The sequence below is a fragment of the Chrysochloris asiatica genome, unplaced genomic scaffold (genome assembly GCF_000296735.1).
Source record: "Chrysochloris asiatica unplaced genomic scaffold, ChrAsi1.0 scaffold00046, whole genome shotgun sequence".
Taxonomy (NCBI): Eukaryota; Metazoa; Chordata; class Mammalia; order Afrosoricida; family Chrysochloridae; genus Chrysochloris; species Chrysochloris asiatica.
The window spans coordinates 515,645-538,960 of record NW_006408564.1 but is presented as its reverse complement, the minus strand read 5'-3'; the positions used below and the strand labels follow the sequence as shown (position 1 = coordinate 538,960).

General features: G+C 43.4%; 1 protein-coding gene across 4 annotated transcripts in view; it reads right to left on the bottom strand.

Annotated features, from left to right (window-relative positions):
- Positions 1–23,316, bottom strand: part of CACNA1D (calcium channel, voltage-dependent, L type, alpha 1D subunit) — a 452,582-nt gene that overhangs the window by 91,751 nt on the left and 337,515 nt on the right. For 3 of the 4 annotated variants that reach the window (XM_006862051.1, XM_006862053.1, XM_006862052.1), the window contains exons 10-15: positions 11,199–11,286; positions 9,785–9,811; positions 7,358–7,518; positions 6,140–6,365; positions 5,807–6,014; positions 3,025–3,145 (exon numbers count right to left, since the gene is read on the bottom strand). In XM_006862051.1, coding sequence (XP_006862113.1) covers positions 3,025–3,145; positions 5,807–6,014; positions 6,140–6,365; positions 7,358–7,518; positions 9,785–9,811; positions 11,199–11,286 — 831 coding nt within the window. Of the gene's footprint in view, positions 1–3,024; positions 3,146–5,806; positions 6,015–6,139; positions 6,366–7,357; positions 7,519–9,784; positions 9,812–10,862; positions 10,923–11,198; positions 11,287–23,316 lie in introns of all 4 variants that reach the window. The other variant, XM_006862050.1, reaches the window with a different exon arrangement.

The window sequence follows — 23,316 nt, the reverse complement described above, 5'->3', positions numbered from 1 at the left end:
ATACTGCTGATGATGCATGGAGGGGACTGTAATCATTTCAATGAAATGAAATACGATGGGATGAGTATAAAACTGATGTTCTCCCATGTGAACTATCACTCAATTCACAAAACTTAAACAACAAAAAAAGAAAAAGTAAGTTACGTGTTTTGTTTCTTTTAAAACCAACACTGATTTGCATATGTATCCAGGGAAGTAATGCCTTTTTCAAAGCTGATTCCTTCTAGTTTGAAGTGGCCTTTACCGTGTGAACATAACTCATTTATTTGTCTACTTCCTATTTACATATCATGTTTGATTTACTGCCAGATGCTACCGGACTCTTCTTTTGAATTTTCCCACAGGGGCTAAATCTTTGACTACGGTGGATGAATTTGATTTTTACAAACAGTGGAGAGTTAGGTGATTGAACAGTTGGCTATCAGGCTTTTGGCTCATATTATAAAGTTGTATATGTGGTTTCCTTGAATAGATTTAAAAATTACTATTCTGAGCCAAGTGCTCAAATCAGTATATTCCTGTGTCTGACTCAGCAGCACTTAAGTCACTTTTGGGAAGAGCAGGGGTCAGAGGGCAAGAAGCCAAGCCGGCCCCTTCCTTATGGCTCCTCACAGGAGGATGCAGTGGCATCAGCACACGGGACTGCGGGGAGCCCCCGAGCCCCGAGACAGGAGAGGCTCAAGCACTGTTCCATGTGGTCTGTGCAATCTGACGTCTCAGGCAGGGTTGCCGAACACATAAGCAAACACAACCTAACAAGGGACTGATGGTGAGTTAGTTCAGAAGGGATGTCATGACTGCCTAATCTATGCAAGTCTTTAAAGAGGATAAAAACGTGAGAGAAGTATATTTAGACATTCAAAACACCTTTGATACGTGCGACTGATTTGAAAATGGAAGTTGCAATGAGCCGAGGGAAGCATTCTGTCCTGGGCAGGGAATTGGCTTGGTAACATGAATGGACAAGAGATAATAGTGAAACAAGTACTGGGACTAAATTCATGGAGTATTCCCACCAATAATCTCAATGAATAAATAGTATCTATATAGCTTTGCAATGAAACGAAACTCTTAGATAGCAATGTACTATATATAGAAAAATCGTACAAACTCTTAACAGATGGTTTTCAAGATGAGCAAATACCCATCATCTGCATTTAGAGACATCATCCAGACTCTCCTAAATAGTGCTATGCTCTGGAATTCATTCAAAGTGATCTACCAACCACCTCTGATGTGCCAGGTACTGCTGAGGAGATGGGAGGAAACATGACCCACCGGAGTCCCAGCATCCAAGGAGTGTTCTTTGTTCTTTCAAGTTGGGGGAGATAGAACATTCACAGCTATTTAAGCCTGCTACAAAGAAAACACAGTATGTGACAGAATAGAGAGCAGTCATGGACTACTTCTCTAGAGACCTAGGTCTAGCACACAGCTTAGTCAAAAGACATAATCATGTGCAGAGCATGAAAACAAAAATAAACCCCATCAATTGATAAACATTTACCAAGGGCAAACTATATTTGCAAGATCCTGTACTGTTAAGCCTTGAGTGATATGGGAAAGAAAGAGAAGATTCTAGACTCAAAAAGTTTATCATCCAACTGGGAAGAATGAAAAGCACCCAAAACCTGACTACACAGCAGAACCACCTATAGTTAGAGTCTTTGCATAAAGTACACTGTTTGATGTCTAAGTAAATTGCACAGAGGAAGGAGAGCTCATCTCTGAGCAGGAGACAGGGTAGAGACAGCTACCTGGAGGAGGGGTCATTAGAGCTGAGTCAAAGGATTCAAAAGATTTACATGAATTGAAATGGGTGTTTCCATAGAATATCTTTTGCACACAGCATTGTCCTACCAGAAAATCAGGACAGGATTTCCACACCGAAGAAAAGCTACTAACAAGTAAGAGAAGATTAAGGGGAAAATATTTATAGAAATCTATATGCTTTAGGCAAAGAATCTAGAGTTGGACAATTTAAAGTAGAAGGATGATGATCAAGAGGTGGTACTAATATGTGTATGTTGTTTTTGTTATGCATCGTGGAGTCAGTTATGACTCATAGTGACCCTGCACAGGGTTTCCGAGGCTGTAAATCTTTATGGGAGCAGAACGCCTCATCTTTTTCCCGCGGACTGCTGGTCGTTTTGAACTGCTGACCTTGAGGCTGGCAGCTGGACTCATAACCACTACGCATTTCTCCAAAATGTATTAAGAACCTATGTATGCTAGGTCTTGTGCTAGACTTGGAAAATGGAGCAGTAAAATAGGTCCAACCAAAGGTTACAGGGCCATGAAAGGTCAACCAGGGTAAATAGAGATCTGAGGGCCCAGTTTCAGAAGTCTAGATTCAGAGATGGATTGACACAGTGGTTCTCAAAACAGGCTCAAACAAGACAACAGCTGTGAGGATGGTGGAGGACTGGAAAGCGTTTTGTTCTGTTGTAAATGGGGTCGCTGTGAATCAGAACTGACCTGACAGTAGCACTTTACAACAAGAAGAATTAGAGGAAACCTCGTGGCAAAGAAAAATAGTCACAGAAAAGTTACTGAGCACGTTATGACAGCAAGCTAATGGACACTTGACTCCAAAAGATGTACAGGCCACAAACACAAAATTGAGTTCAGTGGATTATAGCAAGAATGGTACCCACCAGTTATGGAGCGTCCTAAGAAGTCATACATGTACCCATAACCTCCAATGGGTGATGACTGGTAGTTTTGCCCTAAGCCACTCCTTGGAACCTAAACAGGCCACTGGATGCTGAGCTGAATGACCACTGGTACCAGCACATGAGCCGCCTTATGCTCCTTCCCTTGACTTGCTTTTATGGAACCAGCATCCATTCCTCAAAACCTAACTGGACCTCTGCGTACAGTCTAACATCCCCGAGCAACACTGAAGAAAAGCAGATACCTACCCAACAAGGTAAGGGCATTCACTTCCCCACCACTAGCACAGGGACATTCAGAGAGAGAAAAATAAAACAAAAACAAAGTCCTGGTCAGTTTGAAGGATACAGTTACCACAAATGAAGAGGATGATGAAGTAGATGCAGACGATCATTCCTGAGGAGGACGGGCCCCCATAAGCCATAATGCCATCATACATCACAGCATTCCAGTCTTCACCTGTCAGGATCTAAGAAGTCAAAACTGGTATCACCAGGCAGGTGGAGTCACCATTTATACCTTTCACTGTTCATTTTTCAAAACATTATTTAAAGTTATACAAATACAGAAATTCATTCTTCTGCTGAAAAAATGTCATGTTACAGTATGTAGTGTATACTCACCCAGAGCAAACAGGCCATGAGTGTCTTCTCTGACTTCTAAGCATAAAAGGCATTGTACTCTATAGTTTTTTATGCAACATGCTTCCCCACTCAACAATTTATCTTTGGAGTCAGTTGTTGTTGGTGGTGGTGGATGCTTTCAAGTTGATTTTCAACCCACAGCAACCCCCAGGTGACAGACAGAACTACCCCATAAAGTTTTCTTGGCTTTAATCTTTATGGGACCAGAATGCAAGGTTTTTCTCCCATGGAATCCCTGGATGGATTCAAACTGCTAACTTTTCCGTTAGCAGTTGAACAATTAACCCATTGTACATTAGTAGGTTAGTCTCATTCTTTCTGACTGCTATGTAATACTCCACAAAGTTAATGAACTGTGGAAATTCTAAATGTCTTGTGGATATTTACAAACTACCTCCTAAGTAGATGCTACAAAAATTTCACATTTAATCTTCACTGATACTAAACAATGCAAGTTAGCATGAAACATAATCAAATGAGCATGAATAACAATTTTTAAAATGATATCTTCCAGAGAAAAGGAGCTATTTTATCTTCTCTCTGGACTTCGTTGTTAAGTGTCATCAAGTCTGTTTCGACTCACAGTGACCCTAGGTATTTAAAAATTCTTTAAACTTTCATGGATTACAACCAAACAGCAAATGATCTGAAAAGGCAAAACAACTCACATTAAACGAAGTATAAATGACTTTAAGTCGTGTAAAAAGATACTTAACTTCACTCCTGATAAGAAAAATATACCAATGAAAACTATAATGTGGTACCATTTTCACCTACCAGACAGGCAACAAACAAGAAGTTAAAAAAAAGTCTGTTGTTTTTTTAAAAGGAAAGGGCCACAGGTAACTTCCACATGGCTGGTGGCAGATAAATTAATATAAATGTAAGGAGAATATGTTGACAATGGTGTCAAAGTTTAAAAGGGACGTACCCTTTACACCAACATTTCTACTTCAGGGAATTTATCCCACAAATCTCCTCTCACACAAGTGCCACATGTTGTACCTTCAGGGCTACTTACCGCAGTCCCCTTTACAAGGCACAAGCATGGACACAACCTAAATGTTTATCGGCTTGGGCACTGGTTATACATTGGGGCACATCCACCCAAGAGAACGTTATGCAGCTTTTAAAAGGAGATGTCAAAACGTTTATAGACCAATAAGGTCAATTAAGGACACTTTCATGGTAAAAGTAAGATGGAAAGCCATCAGCAGAGTGCGAATTCAGCGTTAGGTCGGGCAGTAGGAGGATGACAGGGTGGTTAGCTAGATAGGCAGACAAGCAGACAGACAGACAGATTTACATCTATGAGCAAATGCATATCAAAGAATACAAAAGAAGCTGTTTGACATGGTTGTTTCCTGAAAGACGAAAGTGGTGGCTGGGTGGGAGGGAGACTTGTCACTTTATATCCTTTCATAGGATTTGAGTTTTATACCATATGCATATATTACAGCAAGAGAGTGGGAAAGAGAGATTGCTTTGAAAGACATTAAACACACACCAAAAAAGAACAAGTCATTAGTAGCCAAACATTAAGAGTAATTTGAAAACTAAAATCAGGACATGTGGCACTGAAAATAATCCCATACACCTCAACACGACTACATGGAAAAGAACCTTAGAGGACATTCCCTCTAGTCTCTCATTTTTCAGAAAAGGATACAAGATGTGTCCAAGATCGCAGACTTAAGCACAGAATGAGCCTCCGTGGAAGCGAGCCTCATGCCACCCTGCCTACCCGGCCAAGTTCTGATGTTCAACGTCACTGCATGTGAACACGTGCTGCACAGCAATGAGGGCATGTGCAGCTTTGGAACTCATCCATCAAGGGACTCAACTCACAACATACAAAGGGAGGGTTTGAACACCTCGGCTTCTGGTCAGATGGGGTGGAGACCATACACTATTCCTGAGTGGCAGAGCCATCTGTGCATCTCGAAGAAAAGAGTGACAGGACTCGATCACCAGCCCAGCGTCAGCAAGTTCCTGCCAACACACATGTCCTCAGAATCTCTGTGTGTCCCTGCTGCCTCTCAGGAGGGAGGACAACTCTGTGGTTACTCCAATTCATATGACTACATATCAAAGCATTAGGGCTTTGGGCTTCACTTCTTTACATAAATCAGCTGTGACTAGGACTACAAAACTTGCTTTCCATTAGAAATTAGCAATGGAGAATGGGAGGATGCCAGAGCTATCCCAGAGCAACCTCAGAAGCTTCACAGACTCAGACAAGAGCCTTTGGTTGATTGCTTTGTAACATATTTTGTGGCTGTAAAAATATATTAAAAAAAAGAAAATTTAATGAAACCACATCAGAAAGGGATGGTAAATTATTTAAACGGCATAAAATTTCCCAAAGATGACTAATAAAATGCCATCTCACCATCTTAGGGAGTTGTGGGCAGATAAGAAAGCAAGGGCGTTTCTAGTGCTGCTCATGATGTGGTTTTTAGGGAGAGGGAGAAAGGAGGGCTCACCTGGAATACTGTTAAAAGTGCTTGAGGGAAATTGTCAAAGGTGCTCCGTTTGGTCTGCGTTTCATCAAAATTGAATTTGCCGCCAAATAGCTGCATCCCAAGTAAGGAAAAGATGATGATGAAGAGAAAGAGCAGAAGCAGCAGCGAAGCGATGGACTTCATGGAGTTTAACAGGGATGCCACTAAGTTGCTGAGGGAAGTCCAGTGCCTAAAAGTCAAGACAAAGGCATGAGCCTGGAACAGCCCAGGCTCAGCACAGAGCAGAAACATCACATGGCCAAGGTCACCACTTCATGTCCAGAAAAACCTGCAGCAAGGTAGAGGTTTCCTTACCTGGTCACTTTGAAAATTCTTAAGAGGCGCACACACCGGAACACCGAGATTCCCAGGGGAGACATGATTTCCAGTTCTACTAAGATGGTTTCAGTAATCCCACCACACACCACGAAACAATCAAACCGATTGAAGAGGGAGACGAAATACGCCTGGAGACCCAAGCTGTACATTTTCACCAGCATTTCACAGGTAAACAGAGCCAAGAGGACTTTATTAGCTATATCTGGAAAGACAAAAGGGTAATGTCCTTGGGATACTCAGACTTCTCTTTCCTCCTCACACCTTACTCGCGAGCAGTCCCCACAGAAAACACCTCCTCCAATAATGCCTTTTCCCCTCTCTCTGCTACTGCACCCAGTACAGTATCTGAGGCCTGGGCAAAAGTGTGGCACTCCTGCTTACGTTGTGTTCGCCGGCCAGGTTCTAGTCCTGCCTAGCTATCTCGGGCACTCGGCTTCACTAAGTATAAAATGGAGTTGCTGATAGTTACCATCAGGAAGACTCCGATAAAAATAGGAAAGGCAGTTTGTTACATAACTTGTGAAACATTCTTGTCTGGAAAGTTTAGGATTCTGCATTGAGACCATCATACTATGTTCTTTGTATCAATCACACGAGAAACATCCTGCCTGGTCTAACTCATTAGCACCAGGAGGTAAGAAGCAGTCAACAATCAGAATCATTTCTAGTGGCAGAAAACACCACCTAGCAGGCTGGAAAGTTAGATGGAAGCAGATTTGACTTAATGTAAGAAAGGAATTCTTACCAACCTGAAAGTGTCAAATGTAGAATGGGGTACGTCAGGGCACGTGCCCCCTTCCACACTACTGCTGGGGCACTGCTGGCAAACAATGACCATTTGTCAAAAATACTAAAGGGGAAACATTGGGTTCCAGTGGGGCAGGGAGAAGAGATGTGAGGTCTCTTCCGTCTCCAAGATTCCTTGCTATTGGGTTGTCAAAGGGTGAGGACAATGAGATGTTGTTCTGGTGTTACGCAGTTTCAAGGGGGTTTCACCAGATGGAGAGACCACACCCCACACAGAATGTAAAGCCACCTGTGTTTAGACAGATCCAGTCATCTTTCAAATTTCAAGTCCTCAATGTAACGTTCCTATACTTTATTAAACATTGCTCTCAGGTAAGGCAACACTGTAACTAGACAGCCGTAGAAATCCCTAACTCTGAATAAGAAAAGAAAGGTCTCTACTTGTACCTTGGATCTGTGTCAACCAGTCAGGCTGGTCATAGTGCTCAGAGGAAATGGTTAGGGTGTTCAGAAACACCAGGACAATCACCAGCCAGTAAAACGTGACAGACTTCACAGCAGCCCTACATCTTCTTCGACTGAATCTGTTCCAGCGACGCCAGCGTCGGCTGTAAGACAAGCAAACATCACTCCCTGAATGACAGATACATTACCAAGAAGCGTGGCCTTCACTCTGGAGGTCCAGATTGGGGTGGAGAGTGCAGAAGGAAAGAAAAGAACAAATGGTCTAGAAATTAACAGACATTGAAATAAAAATGATATACGTCTTAACAGAGAACTTTCAAAAGTATTGAATCTTTCGTTCTATCAGTTTTTTTTTTTTATGGTTTTAGATAAACACAGATGCCTCAAATGGGCTTAAAATTGAGATATCCAATGATTTATACGCAGATGCAAAACTGGCACACATATGCAGTTCATATAACCACCATATGGTACATGGATCTATTCAAACTACCAGTGCAAAGAGTCACTTAGTTTATTATTATCTCTGCAAGCTTCTCTATCACCACACAGAAATGATCAGGCAGTAAAGTGTTCTATAACCAGAGCTCCTTTTTCAGGGGACCTTTCAATCATTTCTTAAATTTTTGAGGTTCCTCCAGAGTCTGGCAGAGTTGTCAAAGTTAAGGAGGGCATGAGTTTTCAGACTGTGTCTAACCAGTGAGGCTAAAAATACACCTTTAGGTAAGATCCAATATTGAATTGTGTTTTCATAAAAATGAAATGAGCCAAACAGACAAGTAGCATGTCCTCCACCCACGCCCAGTTCCTACTTGTAATTCTGGAAAAATACTCTCTCTCTTAGCCTGTGTAATGAGCTGCTGTGTGGTGTCCTGAATCCTAGGGAAAGGCCAGCTGAGAAGTGATGTCAGTCTTCTCATGCAAGTGCTCATGGATGGGGATGGGGCAGCGCTTCCTAGAGGGGCCAGGGTTGAGAAGAATCTCCAGACTGTCCAAACTGCAGCCTTGGCTGAATCAGTTGAGATTCCATATTAAAACAATAACAACAACAGCTACAAAAAAACAACGACAGTAATCCAGGACTGCAGAGAAACAGTTGTGTCAACACTTCATCAAGACCTTAAACAAAAAGGTGCATTTTGCTACTGCTTTTGTTATGTGGTTTCCAATGGTAAGAGAGCAGTTTGAAGCATGATGACCAGGAGAGAAAAGTGCTGCCAAGCATGTCAAAGACTCTCCAATTCGAGGCTGGAGAGTTATAGGATGCATAATTCAGTGCACACTAGCAAGGTGTCCTGAACTAAATCCAGCTTTAGAGGTGTGGAGTGGGGTGCTGAAACAGTCACACATGTCTCCCCAATCCAGGAGACCTCATTGTTCCAGACCCTGAAATCTTACAGCACTCCCTGTCCTTTCCTTCACTGGGCTATGTCTCCACACTAACAGGCCTGTTCTTTCTTGAGATCAGGGTTCCTGAGTACTGACCTTGGGCCAGGGGATTCACACAGTGTCAAGGTAACTCCACACTCTTAAAGGCACAATAAGTGCTAGTCACAAGGTGCAGTGATGAGAGCAGAGAAGAGAGCCACAAACGCTCCTTGGAAAAGTCAGCACCTGCACTTGATCTTATAGTTGAGTAATAGATACCCCGGGGAGCGAGGGAAAGACACTCCACCAAAGGTACCAAGGTGGGAAGAAGCAGAGTATGTGACACCTGTGAAACCTGAGAGCAGCCCAGTTGTTGTTTATTGTTGCTAGGTGTTGTCAGGTGCCCTTACGAAACAGAACAAAACACTGTCCAGACCTGCACCATTCTCCTAACTGTTGCCATGTTTGAGCAGCCCAATACAGCTAAAACTGGGCAGTATGAGAGCGTCAAAAGGTGAGATCAGAGGGTGAGGCAGGATTATGAAGAATTTATACGAGCTCTGGCAACAAGGAGTCAAGGAGGAGCTTTTCTGTTAAAGCCCGGTTTACTGAGACATAATTTACACATGGTAAAATTGATGGCCTTTAAGTAGACCATTTATAACCACAATCAAGATGGTTACTCAAAAAAGTCAGTCCATCTGTCTGCCACCCCAAACCCCAGGAAACCACTGATGTATTCTCTGTCCCTATTGTTTTGCTTCACCTCGAGTGAATATTTAAGGCTGTTGCATTTTATGGATGTGTTTGCTCTTTGAGGGGAGATGAAGATCTTCAGCATTTAATACACTTCTTACACAAGACAGGTGCTTAATGCTTAATGGATAGATTGGTCTTTGCTATTAACGTTACAACTCATATATTAAAATCAAGTCTACAGCAATTCTAAGTAAAATTCAGAAGTTAGAAGGAAACAAACCAATACACAGGATTAAATTAAAAAAAAAAAAACAGAAACAAAAGTAGAAAGCCAATACTGACCTGAGTTTGGATTTTGAGATGGCTTGACTGAAAGAAAGAAACAAAGATTAACATTCCTATTAGGAAGGCTCCAACTTAATCTCCCCAGTATTTCAGCTGAGATAGCACAGAAGCCATGCACGGAAACCTGGTCACTATAACAGGCCAGCTGGGGTCAGAGTGCAGCAGCAGGCCAGGTGCTGTCGGGGCCAGAGGGCCAGGACGAGCACCAGACAAGGGAGGACACTTTGCAAGAATTCTTGGAGGCCCTGGCAACAGGTGATGCCAGGGGTACTTTTCCCCCCACCTCATAGTCTCCAAAGTAAAATCAGCAGAGCTTCTGCCCACAAACCAGTCACTTATCTGAACACCAGCATCTGGTGCTACTACAGCAACAGGTACTCCGGGCTACGAGTGAGAGGAACTCATTAAAACACTTGGCTATCCATTAGCTGGCTGATGGCTGACCTTGGACAAGCAGCCTCAGTGTTTTCATCTGTTAAAAGGGGAGGCCTCCTAACCAGGTTCTACCTGCCCACTTCCCGACATTGTAGGGAGGGATGAGCAGGACAATAGAGTCAGAACCATTTGATTATCTGTTGCGCATACTGCCTGTAACACTTTTTTTTTTTTAAGGCTGCCAAGGAGAAGATCAAATTGTCTTAAAAACTATACCTTTGAGATAAGACCTAAAGGACATAAGCAGGAAGCAAAAATAAACAAATAAATAAAACTGCACAAGGGCTCCCCAAAAGCAGGCAGTACTAGGCACATTCCAGGCTGCTGGCCCCCCACCCCACCCCCTGCTGCAGCCCCAGTCATCTAGAAAAAGCCAATGGTGTTAATGTCATGGTGTCCTTCTCATTAGGACAGAGTGGCGTGGTGCTCAAAAAAAAAAAAAAAAAAAAAAAGTGCAGTGCAGTGAGCAGAAGAGGATGGGCCTCATTGTCCAGCTACTTTGTATGAAGCTGGGAAAATCCCGTGAGTGAAGAAGAGCTTAAATGGGCAGCATGTTCTAGTCAGCAGTTTTGCCATACAAGCTTTTCTTCCAAAGCACTGATGCCCAAAACCAAACTGGAAGGAGAATCAGGCCTTTTACCCCCACCGCCGACACCCCGAGGGCCCAGCCTTGGCCGCACCTCTTCTTTTCCACCAGCACCTAATGAACACAGTGGGATCACCGGGTTAAATGGCATGTTCTTCAGCAAACTCCATCTCACCTCAGCAGGAGGGATTACTTTTTAGGGACAAGCATGGGGAATGCTGGGGTGCCTGTAAAATGGCTTAAGAGAACGAGTGCTGAGGGATCCAGTGCAAGTCCAGCCTCCCTCTGGTTGTGACTCTAGGACACCCCCTGAAACCCAGGTGTCACCCTCACTCTTGCCTTCTTTAGGAAGCATGAAGAGAAATGAGGGCAAATGGCCTACACACTCACCAGAGACTTCCACAGCAGCCTTGGTTCTCGCCTTCACCACTTACGTTCTCTGTGTTCACAGATTCCGTCTCGCTGGTGGGCATGCTAGCTGTGGGGAGAAGGAGTCGCTTTAGATACTGTGTATACTGTGTGGAGGCACTGGCACCTCGGGAAACCCAGGAGGGGGTGATGAAGGGGCACTTGGGGGCTTGGTCATTAGAAGGAGGTGAGGAGAAGTCAGGGGTCTTCACTGCAGCAGAGTCTCTGCTTCCATGATATCTGCCAGGGAAGCCCACGGAGTCCTCCACCAGGACAGAAAGCTGCCCCTCCAGACAGTTCCCTGGGGGCATAAAGGGACCGTGCACACTGCCTGGCACCAGCTTATTGGTCCGATTTCCAGGTTTACAGTGAAAATTTGCACCAGGTGTAAGAAATTCCTGTTTTGAGAGACGAGGTATTGTGGAAGAGGAGGGAGAGGTGGTACATGAAGGTATCATGCACAAAATAGTATTTTAAATCTCAGAACTCTATTCCTTATTAGCTAATGTATCTAACGTCTAAATTCTATGGAAGTAACCCAGTAAGAAGACGGCGCTTAACAAACGAGCTAGCACTAGAACACCACGGAAGTATATAGATTAGGGGTAAGGTGAAAGGGATGGAGCCAACAAGAGGGCAGAACGGACGGTGGCCCCATTGCCACCAGATGCCTGGGTGTATCTCACTTCTCCATAGCAGGGTTCTGAGTAGAAGTGGAGGAGATGTGAAAATGTGCCCCCTAGTGCCTGAAGGTCAGAGACCCACTCAGAGCATCCAAGTGACCAAATGGTCATTTTTTTCTCATCCATTCTATTCAACTCTATAAACATGACAAACATGTGCTCCAGACCAGGCAGTGAAGGAGGTGAGAGGACTCAAAGAGGTACAAGGCACTGCACCTACCCTGGAAGATGTAGGAGAAGCAATCCCCTACCAGATTCTAGCCCACTGTGAAAAGGGGTCTTGAAAGCAGTTCTAGAAGCAAAGAGTCAGGAATGACTAACTTTGCTCTAGGATGGGAGAAGAGGGTATACCACGAATCACAATGTGGGAGGGTCTTCCAAACTCAGGCATGTGTTTCCCAACGCATACTACTGAATTCTAGTGGTTATTTTCAGAAACCTTATGGTATCAACAGGAAGACCTTTGCTCTGTGGACTCTGTCCCTATGTCCCCTCTTACTTAGGCCTCAGGTTTCATCTGCAAAAAAATGGTGATGGCTGGGCTGCCGCGCTATGGTGAAAATCCAGAGGCCGAGCCTGGCTCTAAGGAAACAGGTGCCAGGGCCAATTAGCTGTCTGCAGACCCTGCTCAGGCAAGAGACAAAATAAAGTTAACAAGGACAAGGACTAAGCGTGACTCAAGGAGCCAAGATATTCCAGAAGTATCTTTTCTAAGGGGCCAGAGGAGAGGATTCTTTTCCTTTCACGAGCACCCAAGGACCTGAGTCCACCTGTCTGGGAGTAACAATCATGTCCAGAAACATTTAGGGAAAGTTTTCAAAACAAACAAACAAAATTACAGAATCATATTACACCACTGGTATCCTCATAGGTAAGTTAAAAAACAAAAACAAAAACCAGGCAAACTCTGCTTTACTATTTCAAAACTCCATGCAAAACAACAAGTAAAGAAATAGGAGGGAAAACAAACAAACAAAGCCATAAACAAATGAAAAAAAAATCCACACTCCAACCCTGGAAAACTCATTAACAAAAACCCTCCATCAAGAGATACACACACAGAAAGAGGAAGGAAGCTGTTCCACACTCTAAGCTTAGTAGAAAAACTGAAAAATTGTAAACTCAATGAATTTCATTATTATGGGGTCTCTCTTATAGGGTCACTGTTTCTTCAGATACCAGACAGAGAAAACCATAGAGGAAACCCTTTACATATACTGTGAGGCACCTTCATTCTTTAAAAAAATTTTAATAACAACCTTCATTTAACTTAAGTCCTACATAAAATCAGTATAAAAATCATGAATCAACTATTTCATATCTTACACTAAAGCTTCAAACTCAAATGTGTATTTTAAAAGCACAACACATTTCAATTTTTTTGCCAATTTTTCATTGGAAATACCTGATCTGTATTTAGATTTTATAAAATGTACAGTTGAAAAAGTATATACATACACTCAGGTTGCTACAAACATTCTTACATTTTCCAATAACTATACACAGACTATCAGCTTTCATCTTAATTTAAATTGATTAAAATGAAATGATCTGCTTCCTTAGTGGGAACGGCCACATTTCAAGCGCTCCTGAGCCACGTGTATCTGGTGGGTGTCATACTGGACAGAGCAGGCCTGTAGCTACGGTAACAAGACCACCAGAATTGGTTTTAAACTTGAGAGTCATCTCTTTTTAAAACATGTTTCTTGATGGTTATTACAATTACTAAGGGGACCAGAAGTTGAGGGCAGAATGATATGGGGAGAGGGGTAAGAACTGTTGAATCCACAGGCTCTGTTCCAACTATTCCTTGGGCAAATTCCCACCTCTCTCCAAGCCGCAGTTTCCCATTTATACAATGGTAGCAGTAACTGCACAGTTTTGAGAGTCATTTCCCTCTCTAACAATTTAATACTTGATAGCTCTAATATTAGTCATATTGAAACATTAGTCATTACTTTCAAAAGAGTAAACTTCTTCTAAACAGATAAAAATCTTCCGGGTTTTTTGCTCTCTGGTGTCACATCTCATGTAATATCAATATTTAATTCCTAAATAGTTTTAGAAATGATTGGACTGAAATGGATAAATTACATACTTCCTATGGGAGTCCTGGTGTGGTGCTGTGGGTTAATGTGCCAGACTGCAAAGCCATTTCAACTGCAAGGTCAGCGGTTCAAGCTCACCAGCGGCTTCTCGGAAACCCTATACAGGGTCACTAAGGGTCAGAACTGACTTGATGGCACTTAACAACAACAACATGATAAAAGGGGGGCATCATTTCTGGCTCTATGTCCACTCTTAGTGAATGTACTACACTAAATGCAGGGAAAGAGAAGTAATAAAGTTGACCTCCCCAAAACAACAGCTAAGAGATGTAGATAATTGTATGGGTTGCCCTGAAGCAAAGGAGGAATATCCTGAGCTGACTTCATCCTTCATGTGGGATGAGGTGGAGGACAAGACAGGCTCTCAAGTTGGCCAGTCCTCAGGGTAACTCCACATTTGCTAGTTACTAGCTATGTGCCTCTGGGCAAGTAACCTTACCTTTTTAAGCTTCCCTTTCTTCATCTGTAAAATGGATGTGCCTCCCTCAGGAGGCTGTCAACAGAAAGAAATGAGAGGACTGGGTTCACAGTGCTGGGTGACCAGTGACACTAAAAGTTAATTCTTACTACCAACTCAGAGAAGCTCTCCTGGAGTTCCTGTGAGAAAAGCAGCCCTCCCTCCCAGTAGGGTTCAAATCCAGCATCACATCTACTGAGAAGAATCCATGCTTCGGAGTCAGCTTGAGTCACTACTTTTGGATGTCTCTTTTCTGTCTTAAACTGAATTAGTATTATCTGATTCAGTTTGTTCTGGCGATAGCAACTTTTTCTATCATAATTATTCGACACCTATGGAGCTGCAGGCCCACAATAAATAAGTCTATTCCAGAATGATGCCGCCAGGGCTGAGGAGGAGGAGTAGTGGAGGGGGACCGGGGGAGAAAGAGGACAGTGACTTTGCTAGAACGTGGTGACCTCATTTCATCCTGGGAATGGTCCTTGATCTAGTCCCTAAATCTGAGCCAAGGAACCAAGCTCTGACTGGATTCCTGGCAGTCTATCAGCTGCAGCCTCTTCCTCTCTGCCATGGGGCAGCATTTCCTTCTCCAACACTACAGAAAACATCAGGCCTATAGGATGGACTGGAGGCATAAACAAAGAGCTTGTTTATGCATTTGAACATTTTCCCCTTCGCTTGCACTAGGCATTTCTTTCTTTCTTCTTTTTAACGTTAACTATTTTATATGAATTTCACTTCACTTAACCCCAATAGGATCTCAACTAGTATTTAAAAAAATCAAGACAGGAGGCTCAGAGACCCATAGGCTGTTAGAAATGCAAAGGGCTCCTGAGATTACACAAACAAATTCTCTGGTTTCACAGATGACAGAACTGACTTGCCTCAGGACACACAGCGCTGAAGTGACAAAACTGAAATGTGATCCCAGCTCTCCCGATTCCCACCATGCTCCACGGTCTTGCATGCTTGCTCTATTGTACTTAAAACCCAACGAATTAAAAAGTCCCCAAAGCCAAGCAAGTCTATTTTCCACCAATGTCGGTTTGCTGTGCTGACAACCTTTATTAACCCCTGGAAAATTATTAACCCCTGGAAAAATACCATCAACAGACTACTTCCAGAAGCTCAGCTCAGTATCTAGGGGAAGAACAAAAATCAGGCTGCTGCAGTGACTGTTGAGAGTTTATAAAAATCTAGAGAGAAAGAGTTACAAAAGCCTATGTAAGCAAATCTATGGGCATGTTGCTGGGGCACGTGCCCATCTCCTTGCTGGCTGCCAGAGCATCAGGACCGCCCGATGGAGGGATTCAGATTTACTTGTTGACAAGTGGCTAGGAGATGTTAGGGGTCATGTCACCTGCAGGCACCAGTCCTTCCTGCAGAAGTAAGCTGGGGGCCATGTGCACGTGGAGATGCCTAAATCCTTGTCCCTGACACATTCCAGGGAATCTTCAAGGCTTTGATGGGGAAGTGTAGTTTGTAAATGTGAAAACGATTTTCAGTGCATCTGAGTAAGATGAGACCTTAGGACCAGCCCATCCCCTGTAATGGGATGCTGACTTCCACTGCAATTTGGAAGGTGCTTTGCTATCTACTCTAAGCACTGGGATGTCTGCACACAGCTCCAGGGTAGCTCCTAGGCGTAGAGTGTGGGTGCATTGAGAAGGTCCCGGGTGCTGTAGATAACAGACACCAAAGCCTGTGCAGGCAGCCTGGCCTGAAGCCCCTGTCAGAGCACTCAGAGACAGCAGGTCACATTCCTTCTCTTTCAGATTTCAACAGGTCCAGGATGCCATTATGGGCAATGCCACACACAATAAACCAGGGAATTACACATGCTTCTCAGGCCAGCACAACAACTAGTAGGTTTTCATCAATGTACAAAGATTTCTCTATCTACTCTTATTCTGAACAACCACACACTGTTATTGAACATGCCTGGACTGTACACTGAGAGGGAAATCAACACACACACAGTAAATGAGTCTGTGTGTGGGTCTAAACTATTTCTACCACTACCAGGCATATAAAAATTACGGGCAACTTCACTCACTGGTAGAGGCTGCTAAGATCAAAAGATGCTGAAAGAAAAGGAGATGTAGGCAACTGCAGTCCTCCTTATGAGGGCTGTGGGAGCCAACTTCCCCTTTCTCCCGAGGCTTCATTACCTCATCTGTACAATGAGCCACTGGGAAAAAAAATCATCTCTAAGACCCATTTACCTCTGATCTGTATAATAATGAAAAAGAAGAAACACCCACAAGCTGTCTGGTTTCACAACCACCATCGAGGGGGTTCCCCTTGCATTCACTCAGCTCTGTAAGGAAAGCAGGGAGCAAGAAGTGTTGTGCAGCCCTTGCTTGCTTCCTGTCCCTTATGAGCGTTAGCTCGGAATCCAGCAGTCTATCCAGGAAAACTGATCTCAAGTCACCTCCAGGCAGACTTGTTCCTGGAGAATGGAGCACAGCACAGGAGAAGCTCCCGAGACATCTCAGACAGTGCTGGGAGATCCCAGTTTTCTAGTCAAGGCAGACCAATGGGCAGGTCTGCTACCTGCCAAACTGAGCTCAGATGTCCCGGCCTCCTTCAGGAAACTGTCACATCAATAGCTCTGTTTACAGGTGTTCTGAGCCTCTGTGAGCCCCACTCCTATTTTCTTCCATGGGGAAGACTGCCTTGAACAGTCAGGAATTTATTTTAGCATTTGCCTAAAGGATGTCATTCTTTCCTTTCAAAAGGAGTGGGTAAAGGTTGGACAAACAAGAGGTAGTACAGACATGGCCGCTTTCAAAGAGGAAGGGGATTTGAAACCAAGATTTTGCATTTTTACCTGATTTTCATGACACTCTTGGGGCAGTGTCATAAAGTGGTAAGCCTGCCAAATCCATAAGGATCCTACATATCCTCTGAACTCTGAACCCTCGAGTGTTGCTCGTGGTCTGCTTGGCTAATACAGAGTAACAGACTCAGTGCTGCAGAGAGGCAAGATTTGTTTTGGAGATTCAGGTCAAGGCCAGACCAAGGCTTCTAGGTCTACAGCAAGAATTAGTCTCAGACAATGATGACTGCATGGTCTGGGTCATGGGTAGCACAATATACAAACAAGGACCTCCACCCAGCAGGATCCTTCTTCAGGGTCACTAGGTATTTCATACAATCAAAGGCCACCCCTCCCCTCAAAATAAAAGCCTCCTCAAAAAGCTCTCTTAAGATCTTATAAACCCACAAGAATTCTTGAAAAGTCCCAAGATCCAAGTCCCCCTCAGTCGGGTGGACATCTATGTGCTTGAGGATAGCCTGCTTCCCTCCCAACTGACTACACTACTTTATCTACCTAGTGCAAATCTAGTCTTCAGAAACATCTTTCTGTATGGCCTGACAAAATTTCATAATTAGGCAAAGTCCACTCGTCTCGAAGAGGCCTTGAACTGCATCAAGTCTAGCCTCTTCACAAAATCTCTATAAACACTACAGTTAAATCGGTTATCCTCATTTCTTTCCCTAACTCAGGCAAACTCCTCCTCTTCATCTTGGGGCCAACGACAAGGGGCTTGCATTTGACAATCTCACTATGCTTTTTAGCTCAGGCCTTCTGATGCAACTGGGTCCTAACACAAACCCCAGTCAGATCATCTGTGGGTTGTCCAAACCAATTCCCATAATCCTTGAGCTCAGCATTCACATGGATGGCATTAAGACATCTCAGAGAAAACAGTGCAACGTGTCTACGCTAATATCTTAGCAGTTGGCTCTGTGTCTCTGCAAATACAGTCGCCCTCCAGAGCTGTCCAATTAGAGCTGATCTTGTTGGCACTAACTAGGCTGACTGCGCCAGAGTGCACAAAGCTTTGAGTGGCTGTTGAATCGCACTGGTGACTTTGACAGGGCAGAGTGGCTAATGCCAGAATTTCTGATAGGGGCTATGTTTAACATGATTTAAGAGCACAGCTTAAAAGTGAAATGGATTCTTTTCTCAGTCTGTTTTGCAAAGGCAAGTGCTCCTCAAATTTTTGCGTCTCAGAAGTATATTTAACTTCATTCTTGAAACTTTCATTACTAGTTTTAGCATGGCCCTGGGAAAACAAGCCAGAGACTGGAAAACCAAGAGGCTACTTAAAATATGAAAACTAGAAAAAGATCAATCAAACAGCATTATTGGAATTTATAAACCATTCAGATTTTTAACAAAAGTATCATTTGGGGAAAACTGTTTTTCAGAAGTTTGTCTCCAATCTAAGAATATTCAAGTATAAATTAATTTTCTGAGCTGGTTCATCTGCTTCTTTGAAAAGTACAGTTCAAACTAAAAGAAGAATGCAATGCTGTCTTGGTAAAGACACACATTTTGGGGAAAGGCAAGGAGAAAACAACAGGACTGAATTTCAAAGAAATCAGGCAATGAAAATACAGGCATCCTACTAAGCACATCACACTGGAACATGCATTTCACACGATGCCTCTGTGAAAGCAAAAGGCATCACAGTTCCTCAGAAGAGAGTTTTCTGAAGAGAAAGTACAATCTTAGTCACTCTCAGACATTTACCGTGATCTTTAGCCCTGCGCTGGCGAAAGCAGCAAAACTTCCTTTTCTTCTTATCCTCCTTTAGCAAGTCCGCCAATGTAACTCCTTCAGGTTGAACACAGGCAATTTCATTACAATCCAGTAGAGGGCAGCAAGAACAATGGAAAGCAAAGGGGCCAAGCAAGGCAAGTTCAGTCAGCTACGTGCAGCCTAAGTCCCAATGTGAACCCAAGAGGCTGCCAGCTGAACAAAACTTGAAACTGTCCTCCTAAGTTGTTAAGTACCATGGAGTCGGTTCTGACTCATAGTGACCCTGTACAGGGTTTCCGAGGCTATAAACCTCTACAGGAGCAGAAAGCCTCATCTTTCTCCGGTGGAAGGGCTTGTAGTTTCAAACTGCTGACCTTGAGGTTAGCAGCCCAATTCATAACCACTACACTATCAGAGCTACTCCTAAGTAGGAACCTACAATTCAGGATCTGAATGGTAGAGGGAAACACACTTCTATAACCATTATACAAAATGCCTGTCTTTAAAAACCTGTCAGAAAGATACCACTGACTGACCCATTCTATTGTTAAGTGCCATCAAGTTGGTTCCAACTCACAGTAACTCTGTATAAGGTTTCCAAGGTGCGGCTGGTGCGCTTGAACCACCAACCTTGTAGTTCAAACTGACCTTGCAGTCCAGAGCATTAACCCACAGTGACCCACCAGGACTCCCACTCTAGACAAAAGTTTTTAGTGATGGCCTTCCATTACAGAAGGGAGAGGTAGTTCAGGCAGAACCAAGTGACCGACAGCTAAGCGGTGAGACAGGTAGAGGTAAATAAGGTCGACTCTGGACTCTGACATTCTAGGGTCTCAGTCCTGCCCAGCCATTTACTGGCTGATGACCTTGCGCAGGTTACAAACATCACCTACCTTCGCTCTCTTCACCTGTAAGATGTTAATTAATAGTTGGTCCTATATGTCATGGGGTTATTTAATGAGATAAATAGGAGACAACAAGCAACATGCTCAGTTTTGGAAGACATGGTGTCCGCTCACCACACGTGTCAACTGTTAACAATTATTTTACAGCACTTTGATCTCATGAGCACTGTAAGCTGGCTGACCTGTGGAGTTGAGGCGATACATTGCAGAGAAGGGAGCTGCAGAGGCTGAGGGGCGTGACTCAGGATTGGGGGGGAAAAGCATGTGTGCATACACGACTGCTGGGAAATGGGCTGTAACACTCATATTTCTAACACCGGCATCCTCTTTGACTCAACAAAATGCTTTCTTGTAACCTTTCCTACAGGAGCATGATGGTGTTTGTCTGTAGGTAGCCAGGACAACAGACTCTGGGAGAAAGTGGATGAAATCCCAGCTTTGCCACTTAATAATCATGTAGCCTTGGAAAGCTACTTAACCTCTTTGTGCTTTAGTGTTCTCATCTGTCAAGTTCATGTCTCAGATATGTGTGAAGAGTAACATATCAGTGCGTCCATAGTCCTTAGCACAGTTCTGAATACACAGAAAATGCGTAATGTTAGATATTATTATTCTATAGTCTTTTATTCAACAAATAGTGAGTGCCCACACGTGGGACACACACTGTACAGACACACAATGGTGAGCAGAAGCAGACCCTGTTCCTGCTCTGCTGCAGCTCATGGAAGAGGAAGACACAATCAGATAAGTCCACAGCTCTGACAACTGATAGAAAAGTCCAAGTATTACAGAGTATATGGTTCGCTATAACACTGTTTTCCTTCTGCTTCCTATCATGGCAATTAACTGAAAATAGTCTGAATTGTTAAAACAGGGAAATAATCCTATGGCATAAAGTGGAAAATGTAAATCGTACAGCCATCTGTGCTAGATGATCTTATGGTGGCAACCTATATACATGCTGTCGATACAAAATCGTACGTGACCGTGTGCACAGAATGAGATTAGCAAAACCTATATGCATGCTGTCGATACAAAATCATATGTTACCGTGTGCACAGAATGAGATTAGGAGGATTATGCCCCTCACTGCTAAGTCCGGTACCCTCTAAGGAATGGAAGAATTTCTTCTTACTTTATGGACTTTGCTATTACATGAATTGTTTACTGTGAGCAAGTATTATTTTTGTAATTAAAATAAATTTTTAAAAAAATGAAAATAAAAACCCTGATTGGGTATCTTCAAACCAGCTGGCATGTCTGCTCCTCTTCAATTCAAAGGGGTGGGGATCAATCCCCAAATCCATGAGGGAGGCTTGTGGTGATGACAGATGTGAAAGTGCATTGGTAAACCACCCAGGGGAGGCTGTGTCCGGCTGCCTGCGCGTACACCTGAGCCTGCGCTGGATCCACCATCCCCAGTCGCAGCACTTCCAGCTGCCTCTCCAGTTGGCCTGGATGCACGTTTACCAGGTGCCACCGTAACTGCTGTTTGCTTTAAAACTTGTAAGTGAATATTCCCAATGTTGAATTTGTACCCTGATGTAGTTTGTGACAGAAGCATTTTTATGGATCAAAAATTTAAAAACACGACCTTCTTAAATAGGACAAGCACACTGCCCTGCTTTATGCTTCCAAACAGCTCTCCCATCATGTTTCTTGCCTGTCCTAAACTGAACATCCAGTTAAAAGCACCCAGGTGGCATGTGTGGAGGGAGGCGGCGCTACAGTAGCCTTGTCCACAGAAACCCAGGGTAGGTTGAGTTGCAGGGGGTGGCCGGCAAGGGCAGTGCCCACAAATCTCTAGCTCTACTGAGGAAGCTGGGAGCAGCCGAGTTAGCATTGCAGGTATCTGGTCCTTGATTACTGATCATTGTATACAGGGTTACTTAACTATGAGTCAGAATTGACTCCATGACACTAATAACAACAGAATAGTTCCCACAGGGAAACTGCCCTGCTTTTCTGGCAAGAATTTTAGAATGAGCTCCCTTGTAAAACGATTTCATTATTTTCAGGGCTTTTATTTTTTTGACTAATCAGTGACAATGAGAAAGTTTAAAATAGAATTTAGGCTTCCAGATTTTAATGGCCCTAGAAAAACTCCATTGTTAACTCAGAAGCAGCTGCATACATCTAAAAAATCACTTGGAGCTTTGGCAGAGTTTTGGAAGAAAGTTGATGTTCAGCAAAAAGTTAAATTATCCTTGAAATTTTCCCAAATGCTCAGAAACTAACTTCCACGGGAATTTTGTCCACTCAATTAATTGTGTCACACCCGTTTTCTAACAGCCAGTTTATGGGACTGACATTTCAGATAGTCCATGAATGCATGCAACTAGAGCTACCTGTCACCGGGGTCCATCAGAAGCTCAGTTAGAGAGCTGATGGCCTGTCTCCTTCAAATGGTGTATGACACTCAGCTGTTGATACCATTCATGACTGAGGAGGCTTCAAACTTAGCTTCTTATCAGGACCTCTGGGGAGCTTGAAAGAACATAGCCATGACTGGGTCCAACCTAGACCAACTACTCAGGTGGGATAAGCTGAAGTAAGCTTTGACTCCCCAGGTGAGCCTACTGGCCAACCACAGATGCAAGCAGGGACATTTTGCAGATCAGAGAGAACAGAACATTGGAACGAATCTCCAAGTTCTTGATTTGACATCTGTTCTCTGATAACAAGCACCAGCAAAGTAGACATGAACTTCAAGTGCCAGAAAGCTGATGCTGGACAGGTTTGCTTTTCACCAATAATTGAGAATCTTACAGTTTCTGAACAGAAAAATGTATGGACATATCCCCCAAAGAGGTCTCACTCTAGGTTGGTTGGTTAAAGGTCTAGTTGTTGTTGTTGTTAAGTGCTGTCGAGTCAGTTCTATCAATCCTGTATAGAGTTTCCAAGGAGCAGCTGGTGCGTCTAAACCACTGCCCTTGTGGTTCAAACCAACCTTGTGATCCAGTGCTGAACCTGCAAAAAATGTTCTGTTGAGGTTAGGTTTTACTCACTTAGGCCACCAGTGCTACTACTGTTACAATAATATCTATCAGTTACTGAGCATTTAACTCTCAGAGAAATCCTGTAAGTAGCTATTTTTATCCCTTCCCTATGACAAGGAAATTGTGGCTCAGAGACGTTGGGTAATACGCGAGACAGTAAATCCTAACTCCAAATCACAAACCACAATTGCAGCCAAATCCAGAGAACAGGCATCAAAATGCCATCCAGCCTAAGCCTTTACCTCTTGTGGGCTCATGGACATCTGCAGCTTTTAATGACTTCTTATAGTGGACTGTTAAAACACAAGGTCAATGGTTCAAACCCACCAGCTGCTTCTTGGAAACCCTATACAGGGTCACTGTGAGTCAAAACGGACTCAGCAGCACTTACCA